The following is a 15,572-nucleotide window of genomic DNA, read 5'->3' as shown; positions in this document are numbered from 1 at the left end:
TTTTGTCATGAAGTTTCCTAATACAGGAAACTTCTTTTCCAGACTCACATCAACTGCGTTTTGTTACCCATGGGCATTTTGCTGAATTAGTTCAACTGAAGTGCTACTTATTTACACCAATCACTATGCTATCACTTCTTACAAAATTCTGCAAGAACTTTCACTCTACAGAACATTTTACAGTAAGAAGGCAACTGTCCAACATACAAAGAAGATGAGGACAGGTTTTGCACTATCAGCTGCAGTTCCATTTGTAAAACACTATTTTCTATCAAAGAAGAAAAATTCGCTGAGGACAGCTCCAAAGTCGAAAAGCCGTGGAGGACGCATGCAGTTGACGCTTTAAAGCGCAGCCAAGGCCGGCTGCCTGCCCCGACGCCCCACTGACAGCCCTTCCCTCCCGACCTGAGCGGAGCTTCGGGACCCGTCCTCACCGCTGGCCCTGCCTCGCCTCCCAGCCCACGGGCCGACCCCACCCGGGGTCACCTCTCCGCCACCGCCTCGCATGGACCTTTACACAACGAAGGGGAGGGGAGCGGTTCCTCCATCCCCCCTGGCAGCGCCCGGCGGTGTCCCCGCCGCGCTGAGCCGAGCCTGCCCGCCGAGTGCGGCACAGTGCGCACGCACACACCTACCGTCTCCTTGGCAGCGGCCGCCACGGGGATGGAGAGTAGCGCCCGAGGCCCGCCCGGCCCGGCGGCTGCCGGCTCCCGGGAGGGCTCCCGGTGCCGGTCGGATAGCCGGTACCCCATGTACGCGGCGAGAGCAGCCCCCGCCGCCAAGCCCAGCTCCCGTCGCCACCGCTTCAACCCCGCCGCCCCGGCCCCGCCGCCAGCCCATAGCCGCCGAGCGGGCTGCGCACCAGGCGCGGGGCCCAAGCGACGGCGCCACCGCAGGAGGGTGCGCAGGGCGGCCATGGCCGCCGCTCCGCCCCAGCGACAGCGGACGGAGCCCCCAGGCTGCCAGCAGAAGCCTCGCGAGAAGCAGGGAAGGGGTGGGGAACCGAGAGGCCCCTTCAAGTCCCCGCCCCGCGCCACCTGCGCCGCTGTACCGCGGTCGTAGGCCTGTCCGCTGTGGCGGCTCAGCAGCCCGCACGGGTGCCCCCCTCACCCCGCGCAACCCGCCAGAGAGGCTGGAAGCACCGGTTCCCGCCGTTGTTGAGGGATTGCCTGAGGGGTCGCCCGGTTTCTGGCACAGGCGGCAGCAGGTGGCTGAGCGCTGTCTGCGGGCTGCAGCCAGGTTGGTGGGACACGGGGTGGTTGGACACCAGGGAACAGAACAGGTGTGAACCTGAGTCGGGGCAGTTGAAGCCGAAGTGCCTAGGAAGGGCAATGTCTTCCCGTGGTGGAAACTGCCACGACTGCTGACAGAGCTCATGTGTGGGCCTCGCTGCAGCTTGTTACGCAGATTGTGTACGCTCAGAAATGCATGACAGAGCCTGGCCCTTTGCTTCTGTACCCTTGCACCCAAGAAAGTGTGCCAACACAGCCCTGCAATGTGTCTGCAGTAATCTGGAAGCACTTGTTTTGTAAAAGGAAGAGTTTCCAAGCATACCTCATTGGTTTCACAGGCCCGAAGGCCGCAAGTGGCTGCGGCATCAAGATTGGTCACTGGTTTACTGCCAAAGCTTTAGAAGCATCCAGTGATCCTAGTTACTAGAATGAAGATTGATGCAACTCTGTCAGTCCTGTAAACCCTAGTAATGTCCCAACCTGTTTCCAAAGCCTTCGAAACTCCTGGGGAATACCCAATATACACCTGAAACAAGAAGCATGAGGATTGTTTCACATAAACTCTAACAGTGTTGCTTGCGATACAGCATTTGTCAAATCTTTGCTTCTAAAATTTACTGAAAGCTGACAAACAGTCTGGCAGACTATTGCATGTTTTCGAACTGTGTTGTAAAGTAACTGTAGATGGCACTTAGTCCCATAAGTAAGAGTTTTTAGAAATTAAATGTGAAACGGAGCTAGCCAACTTGCCAACAAAGATCTGTCCTTCACCATTCTCAAGACTGATCTAAATAACACTCCTGTTTGGTTGCTTACTGCACTGATGCATTGGGACCCAATTTAAATACTTAATTTCCTAAATACCAGTAGGCTGCCTTCCCCAGGTCCATGTGACTTCTTCCTCCAATACCTCTCTTTGCCTCTTAGGTTCTCAGAAAAGGGAGATTCTTCTGGCCCTATTTCAAGTGTATTTGCTGTTCATTTCACAGGGTGCCGAACCACGGTGTGTCCTACCCTTCCACACTCTTGTGTTGTAAGGCCCTTTCTTCAGGAAGACAGACACTTGCCATGTCAACAGCCTCTCCTCTGACACTCTTGCCTGCAGTTAAAGACCAGTTGTTAAAGGTGATCATGTTCTTTTACCCCTGCCTGGTGCTGACGGGTGATAGGCACTGTGTGGCATTTCATTTGGGGCATTCTCCATGCTGCAGCCTGCATCACCGCCTGTGTTACCTCAAAACTGGCTGGGCAGAGAAGAGATTCAGAGCAGCCCTGCGGAGAAGGACATGGGGATGCTGGTCGATGAGAAAATGAACATGAGCTGGCAGTGTGCGCTTGCAGCCCAGAAAGCCAACCGTATCCTGGGCTGCACCAAAAGCAGTGTGACCAGCAGGTCAAAGGAGGTGATCCTGCCCCTTTATTCTGCTCTCGTGAGACCTCACTTGGAGTATTGTGTACAGTTCTGGTGTCCTCAAAAATAAAAATGACATGGATCTGTTGGAACAAATCCAGAGGAGGGCCACAAGAATGATCGGGGGACTGGAGCACCTCCCATATGAAGATCGGCTGAGAAAGTTGGGGCTGTTCAGCCTGCAGAAGAGAAGGCTGCGTGGAGACCTCATAGCGGCCTTCCAGTATCTGAAGGGGGCATATAGGGATGCTGGGGAGGGACTCTTCATTAGGAACTGTAGTGACAGTACAAGGGGTAATGAGTTAAAACTTAAACAGGGGAAGTTTAGATTGGATATAAGGAGGAAATTCTTTCCTGTTAGGGTAGTAAGGCACTGGAATAGGTTGTCCAGGGAGGTTGTGAATGCTTCATCCCTGGCTAGGTTGGACGAGGCCTTGGGCAATATGGTTTAGAGTGAGGTGTCCCTGCCCATGGCAGGGGGGTTGGAACTTGATGATCTTAAGGTCCTTTCCAACCCTAACTAGTCTATGATTCTATAAAACTTCATAAACTGCACACAGACATTTCAAGTGACAGCATAACACAGGCTATTTTTTTGCAGTGGTCAGGTACATCCTCAGTCTTTGTGTAAATATGTTTTTCCCAAGTTTCAACCATTTTTCCCCCCTAAATCTTTGGTGGCTTTGTATATTATTATGAACAAGATTTCAGAAAATACACAAATTATAACTTAATTAGAATCACAGAATGGTTTGAGTTGGAAGGGACCTCAAAGATCACCTAGTTCCAACACTTCTGCCATGGACACGGACACCTCCCAGTAGACTGGGTTGGTCAGAGCCCCGGCCTTGAACACTGCTGGGGATGGGACAGACACAGCTTCTCTGGGCAACTTCTGCCAGTGCCTCACCACCCTCATACTAAAGAATTTCTTCCGAATATCTAATCTAAATCTCCCTCTGTCAGTTTAAACCCATTCCCCCTTGTCCTGTCACTACATGCCCTTATAAAAAGTCCCTCTGCAGATTTCCTATAGGTACCTTTACACACTGGAAGGCTGCTCTAAGGTCTCCCTCTAGCCTTCTCTAGGCTGAACAAATCTAACTATCTCAGACTGTCTTCATAGGAGAGGTGCTCCAGCCCTTTGTGGCCCTTCTCTGGGTTTGTACCAACAGCCCTATCCGTCTTACACTTGGGAGCCCCATAGCTGGATGCAGTACTGCAGGTGAGGTCTCACAAAAGCGGAGTAGAGAGGCAGAATCACCTCCCTCAACCTGCTGCCCATGCTCCTTTTGATGTAACCCAGAATACATTTGACTTTCTGGGCTGCAAGCTTACACTGTCAGGTCAGCCTTAATAGGTTTAAGCCACTCTCACGCATTTTAATTTTTTAAGAAACCATTTCAGTGGTTATGATACTGTGTCAAGGGAGAATCGTGGCCATGTTTATCAACCAACAATCTGACAGACACTGTAATCATGGCCAGGGTTGAATTACCTCAGAGCTATGTCTGGAAAGGCAGGTATCTGGGGTGAATGACAGTTACAATATTTCTTTCAACATTTTAGAATACTGTAAGCCAATTCATTCCTCAAGTAATTCAGTTCATTATTCCCATGTTAAAAACTATTTTTTTTCATGTCTACTGCTTTATTTATGATATATGTATGTTTCTCAAGCAAAAGTCTCGTCTCCAAATGTGTTTTACATCTCTGTACTAAATGACAAAAGGCCAATACAAAGGCCAATATTTATGTGTCAATAACAGTTTCAGTGCTTAGCATGACTGAAACTCAAGTATTTCTCCTGCAGTTACGGGACTAAACATCCAGTCTGGAAAATTTGGTACAATGTGGCTCTTGGATCTTTTCAGTTCTAGCTGCCTCATTAAGAGACATCATTCACCAATACAATTACCTTTTAAAAATAGTCTAGTTTTTCCATTTGATTGGAAAAGAAGCCACTTTTGGTCAGTGTAGTGCCCCAAAGTAAACCTGTTTGCTGTATGACTCATGAGTTCCCTAAACTGTGGACATGACTGTGAGTTATCTCCCTGCTTACATTGTTTCCCTGAAATTGGTTAATGACCATTTTAATGACTTTTCAATAACACCTTGAGGCTAATTTTTTTTTCCACTTCAAAAAAACCCAATACACATCTGTAACTACTTACACCTGGGTATGTTAGTCAGAACTTCCCTGCTGAGGTGTTTATTTAGGAACAAGAGCACAATTTATTTGTGCAGCAAGTCAAAAACCATAAGCTGTCTGCACATCTTATGTGTGCTGATTTAGAAACTATGTAGTTTAAATAACTCAAGGTAGTTTTTATCCAGTGATCCTCTTGCAGAGCTAATATAAAACCTGACAGAAGCAGCATTTGAATGTTGATATATATGGAAAAGGTCCATTCTCACTGGATGGAACTGGGTATAAATGTGTGTTCACTACCCGGGTTCTCTGTCCCATTTTACTTATGCAGGAGTTATTCAGGTATATCCACAAAAGCAGGGACAACAAAATCCTGAACCTTAAAAAGCTCTATGAATTTCTGTCTTCATTTAAAGAAACAAAACAAAAATGAAGATGCAAGAAATGTACAACTTCCATATGAAAATATTTTTTACAGCACCATAAATAGGTAGGTATATTTATATATACATGTATGTATACATGCATACATACATGTAACTTTATCAGTTCAGAAGAAAAAGTTCTAAATGCTTCTAAGTCTGTATGTGTTGCATTTAAAAGGCATTAGGTCATCAGACTATGTCCTGATTTGTACATGGATCTGTGAAAATTATTTTGTTGTTCCTAGTAAATCCTGCACAAGAAAACACCTTATTTTACTTAAGCTTGCAGTGCTCAGAAAGGCTCTCATTGTAACTTCTTTGTGTTGTGCTCATTGTGTTGAAAGCAGCCAACTATGTTCTCTTGTCCAGTCTAGGAAGAATCTGGAACTGTCCATGATACACTGATATCTCCAGCTGGGCATATTCCTTTATGTTCTACTTACTGTTTTTTTGTTCCACGCCATGTTTGCTTTCTCATGTATTCACGGCCTCCCCCCTTCACTCTCCTAGCCAGTATTTTATCATTGAAATTTCATGGCTTGCACAGCACTGTTGTGAGGGAGTTCTAAAATTAATAAAAGTGCAATAAATTGGTGGGCATAAAGTTTTACAGCCAACAGATATTTTTTATCCACCTTGACAGAAACCTAGATCTATCTCTCTATCTATATATAGACATATATATATATATATATAGCCTACCTATCAAAGATTTCAGACCATTGCTTTCTTCACTCCCTTGGTAGCTACCAGGTTTTGCCTATGACAATATGCAATTCTTAGGAAATACACAGTAATTATATTGTCTATAGAAGCCCTAACTACTTGGCTATGGAAATGAAAACTCGACCACATATGTATTTGTTCAACGACACTGAAAAGTGCCGTCTCTAGGAAGTATACGTAGAGTCGATTAGATTGTACTGTATACTTTTAAGCTGAATTATGTACTCTTGTAAAAACACTCTTCAAAATTATTTAACTTCCCATGGTATAGTCTCAGAAGGTGCAAAAGAAAAATCTTTAGTGTTATCTTTTCCTGTCACGTGACTAGTGCAAACACAAAAAAATTTCTTATCTTTTTGTTTCTTTTCTGGTACTTTACAAAACAGCATAACCGGTTTAGTGCCCAGACATTAAAGACTCCACTTGGGAAAGATTGAGGTTATATATTCCACTCTAAATGTTTCCACTATATGACAGGAAAGATTTAGCCATAAGGGTCTTCCAGTGTGTGATGGCTGAGGATTTTGGAGTTTGTTTGCAAAATGAACCCTTCTCTACTGGAGACAGTGGTGCCATCAAATCAGAAGAGCCCTCTACTCTTTGTAGGACTTGGCGAGTACTGCTTGGACTCAGAAACATTATGTGTACTGGAGCATCTTTAGACACAGAATAATAAACTTCCTCCATTTAGGTGTACTATCCTAGCACATGTCCTGCAACTTAGCAGCTGTGATGAACAGTTTGATCTTAACCTGCCAATCATGTCAATAAAAATACTTGATGCATGTTTCAAACATTTTAGGTGTATTTGAGCAATCAATGTACAGGCTACTTGAGAAATAGGTGCCATATAGATTATTCAACTTTGATCTATTTCTTTGATTTAGCACTGCAATTAAGTAGATTTGGTTCAAAGAGAAAGCTCATTGGTTGATGTTTTACACTGATGTGATAATGTTTACACAGATGTGCTTTGAAATCTCGATTATGGTGGATTTTTGGGTCCCACCACATGACAGGCTCCTGTTATCTGAAAGGTAAAATAATATAACATCTATCTGTAAGTGCCTTCAGAGCAGGTCCGCCTGTGCGCTCCTCTGAGGTGATTTATCTGATCATTGTATTTAGCGTTAGTTTTTTCAGTTTTAAATCCCTCCACAGTAAATCACTTGCTTTAAAGCAACCTTTTTGTAATTCAGGTGCACACAGGGGCAGAACCGAGGACTGCAATGATGAAAAGGTGTAGCATTACCTGCTTTAAAGCACCTGCCAATTAATTAGCCCTATACTCTCCATAGCAAATAAAGCTAAGCAGGCAAATCCATTTGATCTCTCAGATTTAGACGGTGATTGAAAAGACCACGGAGCAAGACGGGAGAACTAATCTTTCATGATTCTCTGCAACTTTTTTGTTTAAATGAAATCTTAAACCGCCACTGATTCTCTTTTGAACTTTTGAAAGAAAAAACTATGAGAGATCTTTGCATTTTATACTGGCAAGAAACTGCATTGCATATATTGAACGCTAGTTTGAGTCCTAAAATTCATTAGACGTTACAGAAAAAAGCAGTGAAGGGAAAAGTCAAGCTCTTAGGTTTTGGGTTTTTTTTACCATTGCTAATAATGAACACGTGTTCCACCAATGCATTTATGTGCATGAACCGTTCTACTCTGGGGATGAAAAAAAATGCATATGCTCATCTGGAACAGGACAGCAAAGTCCTAAATTGTTTCAAAACACTGTAGGAAGACAACAGAGATCTTTCAGTAGATGATGTTATTGCTCATTTGTGATGGTCACAGACCTTGGTTACGGACCCAATGCAAAACCCCAAAGAAGATGGATTAGGGGAGCCACCTCTCAATCTTTCTTCTCTGTAGGTTTTGAAAATATTTATCCTAAACCACGACATCATGCCCATTTCTGTCTTTAAGATGATGTGTCGATACCCAAGCGCTATAAATCGGTTTCATGTCACATTAACGATAAATTAAATGCAAGGGAGAATTTGCAGAGGGGAAAACACCTTCCCGACTATGCCAATTTCTGTAGAAATTCCCCTCCTTGTAGCTGAAGCGATAAAAGGGAAGGGTAATGCATGTACATTTTATTAGCGTTTTAGAAACTGGGAGTAAAACTGTCAGATCTTTGTGTTTTTCCTTTCATGTGTGTCTGGGCAGGTCTAACCCTCAGGTAACGCCCTTTCTCCTTCTTCCCTCCTGCCTCTCCTTGCACCTGTCCACGTAATGCTCCGGCAGCTCCCGCCCGGGCCCCGCTCCCGCCTGCCCGCCCCCCGCTGCCCGCTGAGCGCCGTTCCCCCGCCTCCCCGATTACTGCCTGCGTTCGGCGGGGCGTGGGGGCTGCGCCCGGAGCTCCCTCCCCGCCGCCGTCTCAGATCAGAGGAAGGTGCGAGGAGAGGGGGAGCCGGTTTACAATTTCAAACGCAGCCTCCCCGCAGAGGGCTTCATTAGCATATGTCAGGGGGACCGCCGTATATATATATACACACGCGGGGCGTATAAACACCACCGCGCCGCCTGGCTCACTCGACTCGGCTCGGCTCAGCTCAGCACGGCTCGGCCCTGCCGGCTCCCCATGCTTGGGGCCCCGCTGCGCCCCCCCACATGCCCTCCGGGAGAGGCCGGCAGCCGCTCTCCGCCGCCGTGCCCTAGCCCGCTCGCCCCGCTCCCCCATGGCTCCGCTGGCCGAGGTGGGGGGCTTCCTGGGCGGCCTGGACGGCCTGGGGCAGCCAGTGGGCGCCCACTTCCTGCTCCCGCCCGCCGGGGAGCGCCCGGCTCTGCTCGGGGACCGCCGCGCCCCGCCGGAGCGGGCAGCCCGCGGCGGCGCGGCAGCGGCAGCGGCGGCAGCAGCGGACCTAGCTCACTTGCAGGGCATCCTGCGGCGGCGGCAGCTGTACTGCCGCACCGGCTTCCACCTGCAGATCCTGCCCGACGGCAGCGTGCGCGGCACCCGCCAGGACCACAGCCTCTTCGGTAGGCGGCTGCGGCACGGCCCCGGTCGCGCTCTGCCTGCGGGCCTGCGCGGGAGCGTGCTCCCGCTCGTGTCCGTGCGTGCGCGCGCGCGCGTCCGTGTGTACATGTATCTCCCATGCCAAGGGGAAGGCGGTGCGGGACCGGTGGTGTTGGGCAGGGGTATCGGTGGGATAAGCGGCATCAAATCTTGGGGCTGCAGCAGGGCAAAGGGGCTGCGCATCCCTTGCCGGGCTCCGCTGCTGCTTGGGTGGCTGGCACTGCGGTAATGCGCTTCAGGTTTAGTGGGGAGGGTCTAAAGTCCGACCGACTTTTTCTGTGTTCCCGGTGCGTATCGCAGCTGCTTGAGTCTTTGTAGAATAATACAGTTCCTGGGCATCCTGACCCTTAGACTGGGTTAGGCTGCTTTGGTTTGCAGGGTGGAAGGTTGAAGCAGAGGGGCCTAAAATACCTCTTTGCTCAAATCTGTAACATGCTTCCCAGTCAACTTTCTCTGTCAATAAACCAAAAGCAGCTGAAGGCAACCCCAAAATATAAATGCTTCCTGTGATATAAGAGTAAATCCTAGGTAGTAGCCGTAGGAACTGGACATCTGAACAAACCTGCCGTTGTCAATTACATGTGAGTTTTTGTGTGTATTGATTTAGCAGTCGTAAAAAGGTGATTCAAGAGTTTCCTATCTTCCTCTCCATAGTCAAAACAATCTGCTGGAATAGCTCTTAATTGCTTTTGTAACACATGGGTGTTTTCAGAAGTAGAAGAGCAGTAGTCAAACAGTTCTCAGAAGGAAGATTTCCTACAGCGTGTAAACATGAAATAAATCTTTGCTTTAAAAGGAAAAAAATTAAAAAGCCCCAGATCAAACATTTACTGGGCTTTTTAGAAACGTTCTTCCTTTATGCTACCACTATTCTCGGCAGGTTTGTCTGATGTGGTTGCTTTGTGGGTTGAGTCACCTGCTTATTAGAGTTTGAGAAAGGCTGGCTTAGAAAATTATACCAGAAAGACAAAATACCTCCACCTCTTTTTATGGGACTTTGTCCTTCAGGACCTGGAAGACTGGGATGATTTACGTGCATCAGTTTGTAATGCTTACTCTTTGTAAAGGATTTACTTTCCTTGCTGCTTGGTAATATAAATAAGAAACCTGCAAAGCTCAATTAAAATTCAAAACATTTTAAATTGTCATGTAGTCCAGACAGTCCATCTGTGTGAGAGTGAAAAGTGGTCCTAAATGATAAAGAGTAACTATAAACACAGCAAATAGACAAATGTCGTTATCAAATGCGCCACTTAAACCCACTTATCTTAGATTCAGACTTTTGTGGTTTTGGTGCTGCACAGCAGAATCTCAGGTATGATTCTAGAACAACTTCTTTTTGAGGCTTTGTTTACACTGCTAACAACTTCCAAAAAGCCAGTTCACACATTCCCTTTCTTTCATGTTTTATATGTACTGTAATCTGTGCATATCAATTGGTTAAATATGTCGGTATACCCTTGCCAAATTCAGGCTTCAAATAGTGCCTCATCTCTTGAATATATTATTAATATATATTACATTTTGGGGCAAATGCATTATTTATATTACTATAACCCAAACATTATCAAATAAGAAGCATATTTCATGCGCATAAAAAGCCTGTACTGAAGACAGCAAGTTGTGTCAAGAGGTGTGGGCCCATATGCTAGATAAGATGTCTGGCAAATACTTTTTTTTTTTCCTGTGGGTAGATTCTGTTATATAAAATTCCCATCTGTACTTTGATTTCTATTCAAATGATCTGATAATGGGTGTGTTTTTTTAAGATAACGCTATAGAGAAAGCAAAGTATGTGTTCAGGTAATTCAAACCTATCTTCCAATGTTTGAGTAGGCAGTTTAGCAAATAGTGTGTAATCAATATAGACTCCAGGCACATAGTACTGAAGGCTTTAGAGTCAGTGCTGAGTAAAATCCTTGCATGTTCTGTGTTAAAATACCCCAGGTTCTTAAACGGAGTAGGGTTCTTGTTCCTAGATGCAGCTTCTCAGATGCTTTCCCTTGCATGTTCAAATGCAGTATTTGAAATTTCAGAGAAGTTAAGCCACATTTACTATCATGTGTAAATTTATTTTCTACTTATTTTTCACTTATTGTTTTCTACTGTATTTTGGATGCTACATATTGTATGCTTACAGGTTGAACTAAAGCAATCTCTCTTATTTTTTCAGGTATCCTTGAATTCATCAGTGTGGCAGTGGGACTGGTCAGTATTAGAGGTGTGGACAGTGGCCTTTATCTTGGAATGAATGAGAAGGGAGAACTTTATGGCTCTGTAAGTACCACTTTCAAGTCAGATCATACATGTCGAAGTTTTGATTCACTTCTTAGCACTGTGCAAACCCCTCAAGCAGCTACCTGATGTCATCTTAGCTTTCAAAACACTAACATATTTGCCTGTGGAAATGTATAACACATTTTTAAAGTATACTGTATACCCTTGGATACTGAATATTTGATGAGAAAAGTTTCTCTGCTCTAGATGAAGAGAATAAAAAAGAAATACTCCTCTTAAATTATAACAAAAAGTAGATAAACCAAGTATTCAAACAGCATTTAAGTTGCCTGCTATCTAATTTTCTTTCTATCAATACTGCCAGTGAATCATGGTGCATACTCTATCATCAAAAACATTGAATGCAACTGGAAAAAAGATAAAAGGATATTTAGGGAACAAATAAACAACAATTAGTATAATGTCCTGACTTACTTTATGCATAGCCTAATGCTCCTTTACAGATCAGCGGGTGGTACTTCCAGGTACCAGCTTTTTAACATAAAAGCAATCTTTCAAATGCCGGGCAAAAGTGTACAATACCATATGTCAAAGTTAGGTGCCACTTTTGAAAAATTGAAGTGCTGCAAGAATATTGGCAGCATCTGTAGATCCTGACTGGAATATTTTCATTTAATAATGAAGCATTTGATTTGTGTCTATTAAATAACTTCAACATATGACTGTAAAAATGTAATCTTTGATTTTTTCCCGTAAGTCTTAGACTCTTCTCCTTTCAAGTCTTAAAACATCTTGAGATAAAATACTCTGTCTCTCCAATTACTTTGTTTGTGGTTTAAAATGTGAGAAGTGATGCATACCACAAAGAACACATGGAAGTATCTTCGTGATATGTTCCATTGCATCTGAGTCCTTCCACCAAATCTCATTTCTAGAATGGTAGATGCAAAATTGTATATGTACAGGTCCAGTTTTAAAAACAATTAAGATTAAAGTAGGCTTCCAGACTCAGTGTCAAGTCTACATACTCTTCTGAGGTTTGATGTGTTGACAGTTAAATGAACAGTAAGGCTACACAGAGCCTAAGTCATTTTGTTTATTTCTATCGTGTATTTTTTCTATGTGTGTTATGATATCTAGCAACAGCTTGACTTATTTTTCTTTGCTCTTTTTTTCTGTAGGAGAAACTAACTTCTGAATGCATCTTTAGGGAACAGTTTGAAGAGAACTGGTACAACACTTACTCATCCAATGTGTACAAACATGGAGATTCGGGGCGGCGATACTTCGTAGCACTGAACAAAGATGGTACTCCCAGAGATGGGGCAAGGTCCAAAAGACACCAGAAGTTCACTCATTTCTTGCCCCGGCCCGTGGATCCTGAAAGAGTTCCAGAACTGTACAAAGATGTCTTAGGATACAGCTGAGGAAGGGGGCAACTGTGGGGAAAACGCCCCCACACTGGAGCTGTTGCCCCTGCTTTCATAGCAATACCAGCATGAGGAACCTGCAGAGGTCTGGGGTGATGGACTGGAAGAAGCTACTTTGTGATAGGCAAGCATCTTTTTTATAACCTTTGGATTTAGGAGACAAGCCTTAAAGCTGACAGTGGACCATCCTCCTTCAAACCTGCTGAACTGTTTGGTAGCCAGTAACCAGAGGGAAGTTGGAGTGTGACTTTTTAAAAATAACAAAATCTTGGCAAATTTGTCTGGATTACTTATAGTCCGTGAATTAGCAGAGGACTACCTGCATCACACTGATGAGACGACAGCTGGAAGAAACAGAAATAAATGGACTGTTAAATAGTACTAAAACCTGAGAACTGTATATGAAGTCATAGTCTCTCCACTTTAGCAATGAATCTTAGATGTTGATGCATCATAGAGCTGGAACTTTTCTTCAGAATGGACCTATTTATACATCTCCAGATAGCATATATTTATTTTATATATTTATTTATTAAAGAGTTTATTTTTTACTGGGATATGAAGAGAATACAAGCCCCTAACCCCAATGAAAAATCATTTACAGTGCCAATATTTACATTTGAGTAGTGTCATGAGGCAGAAATGACATTACATTGCAATGCATCCAAACCCTGAGCATTCATATTTCATTGTTTATCAGTTACAGATAAGGTTATATTTTATGCACATACCATTGCCTTGTGACTGTCATTATTTTTTAAAAGAATGTTTAATTTTTAATTTTTTTTTTTTACCTATGAGAGTGCCTTACAGATCTGTATTGAATTCCAATGCACATTTAAGAAGGGAATTAAAGATTATTTTACTTTATTTGGTTTACTGTCATTTTTAAATTGAGAGTCAGGTAGCACACTATGTGTAACATTTCAAACCTGCAACATTTGTGACATGTATTGCAGTTACTTTGAAAGAAAAAGTGTTAGCTCTTGAAATCTTGATGCAAATCACAGCATGCTTGATTTCTTTTTCTTCTTTTGCCAAATGGTTCCTACTGTCTTTACTAAGAAATAAATGTTCTCTGAATTACTTAAAATTTTCATGTATGATTCTCAACAGTATACATTTTGATTATATTCCCTATCAATAGTTCAAGGAGAAACAGTATCAGAATAAGAGGTTTCTGATACTGCTGAATGGAAAGCTTCTGTGGGTGAAGGTTGTTTTTCCACGGAATGCAGAGGAGCCAAAGGAGGCTACTTCCTCATCTTAATTCCTCCTTTAAGGAATAATCTCTGTAGAAGATTTTGTATGAAGACTGTCAGGACAAAGATGAGCTATGTCTCTAGGCTAGTTATTTACAGCTATACAACAGATCACACTAATTTAATTTCAAGTAACTCAGGGCTGTCAATTATGAAGCACAAACTCATCTACATATTGACTAATGAGGAAGTTTCTGCCCTCTGTAAGAATACCAAGGGTTAATGACAGAACCTACATGATTTAGACCTAAACTTGCTAAAGCTTTCTATCAGGTGATTACCACCTCCATGGGAAAGGTTGCTCCAGAAAAAGGCCTGCAACAAAATCCAGGAGAGGGCAGTAATATTTATAATGTACCAGACATGTGCTCGTGTTTCAGGTGCCAACGCTCCCAGTGGGCTCCAACTTATTTTAGCTCAGTTTTGTGGATGTGATTCAAGTACTGCATACACATCATTTATGTCAAACCAAGATACCAACAAAAAGCATTTTCCAGTATATAACACGCTGGCTAGAGCCATTACTGTATCTCAACTTCTTTCAATCTCTAACAAGAAGTGGACGAGTATAGATTACTGATGGACTGCAGACAAAATCATTTTGTGCTCTGCCTAACAGAAGTTGAATTCAGATACACAAAAAAGTTTCAGCACTTTGTGGCTTGCGAAATGCAACTTAGAAAAGTTAAAGGCTTCATTATAATATTCTGCCAAACAGGCAGTGAAATATCTACTATGCACTGAATGCAGCTTAATAAAATACTATTGTAATGCACTTCAATTTATCATGAAATAATGATTTTATGGATGACACTGAGTCACATTAGTAATAGATCAATAGCTGAGAACTAAAGTATTTGCTTTAAATAGATTTTTCTTTTTGCTCCGCATGTTAAAAAGTTGTGTAAAAAACCCTGGCTGCTGCTCAGGGCATAATTCCATGCGTTTCTGGCAAACACAGTGTTTAAATCATACCAAAAATAGAATTGTCTTTCTTTGGATTAGCAGTTTACTGTTAATCCAAGTACCTCAAAAGTACTTTGAAGATGGGAAAGGCTATAATCCTTGTTATTATTGTTATTATGCATCTTTCTTTTGCAGATATGACACAGTCCAGAACAGTAACCACGGATAAGTGGTGAATAATCAGCTGAAACTTCTGCATCCAAACACCTAGCCAACATTCAGATGAAGAAAGCAATATATACTTATCATTTCTTGCCCCATTCCCATTTTAGATATATGCCAATAACCCTTGAACAAAATGTAATGGAGCAGGTATGGTGGTGATGAATGACTGTATAAAACCTCCAGAGCGTTAAAAATCTGTCACAGCCTCCTTTTTCAGTTCTCATGTACTGCATTGAAGAAAGATACTGCATTTTCCTATTTCATTTTGCTTGCGGCATTTCTTTATTCACTGTTATATTCTGTCCATCATGATCTTCAGATGCAGTTAATGTTTTTGTAGTTTGAAAACGGCAGATGCAAAAGTAACCCCTCAAAGTAGCTCTTTCCAGATGTCATTAGACTAATAACTTCAGTTGTCAATGGTTGTTTTTATTTGTGTGGTTTCAGAAAGCCCAACTGGATAAAAGGGGAGGGGTTGGTTTTGTTTAGCCATTAGAATTAATGATCTAGTCTACCTCTCATTACATTTTGCAT

The 15,572-nt window shown here is 43.3% G+C and overlaps 2 protein-coding genes across 5 annotated transcripts in view; one reads left to right on the top strand and one right to left on the bottom strand.

Annotated features, from left to right (window-relative positions):
- MICU3 (mitochondrial calcium uptake family member 3) overlaps window positions 1–1,406 on the bottom strand; it is a 53,886-nt gene extending 52,480 nt beyond the window's left edge. For 2 of the 4 annotated variants that reach the window (XR_009728072.1, XM_061370964.1), the window contains exon 1: window positions 636–1,091. Coding sequence is in view for 3 of the 4 variants with exons in the window: in XM_061370964.1 (XP_061226948.1) it covers window positions 636–917 (282 nt within the window). In the remaining variant the exon portion in view is untranslated. Of the gene's footprint in view, window positions 1–635; window positions 1,092–1,290 lie in introns of those variants that run through there. The other 2 variants (XM_061370975.1, XM_061370957.1) reach the window with 2 other exon arrangements.
- Window positions 1,407–6,427: 5,021 nt separating this feature from the next.
- Window positions 6,428–13,515, top strand: FGF20 (fibroblast growth factor 20). Its single transcript, XM_061370059.1, has 3 exons — window positions 6,428–8,940; window positions 11,151–11,254; window positions 12,397–13,515. Exons 1-3 carry the CDS (start codon window positions 8,640–8,642, stop codon window positions 12,640–12,642), a joined length of 651 nt encoding a protein of 216 aa, XP_061226043.1. The 5' UTR covers window positions 6,428–8,639; the 3' UTR covers window positions 12,643–13,515.
- Window positions 13,516–15,572: the final 2,057 nt, after the last annotated feature.

The sequence above is a fragment of the Neopsephotus bourkii genome, unplaced genomic scaffold (genome assembly GCF_033783945.1).
Source record: "Neopsephotus bourkii isolate Nb327-2 ecotype Australia unplaced genomic scaffold, CSIRO-AGI_Nbou_v1 NB_168, whole genome shotgun sequence".
Lineage (NCBI taxonomy): Eukaryota > Metazoa > Chordata > Aves > Psittaciformes > Psittacidae > Neopsephotus > Neopsephotus bourkii.
The sequence above is the reverse complement of the archived record's forward strand: the minus strand, read 5'-3'. Positions and strand labels throughout refer to the sequence as shown.

Coding starts and splice junctions, on each gene's coding strand:
- FGF20 (XM_061370059.1), top strand. CDS start 8,640: ATGGCTCCGCTGGCCGAGGTGGGGGGCTTCCTGGGCGGCCTGGACGGC. Junction 8,941..11,150: donor CCAGGACCACAGCCTCTTCG/GTAGGCGGCTGC, acceptor TTATTTTTTCAG/GTATCCTTGAATTCATCAGT. Junction 11,255..12,396: donor AGGGAGAACTTTATGGCTCT/GTAAGTACCACT, acceptor TTTTTTCTGTAG/GAGAAACTAACTTCTGAATG.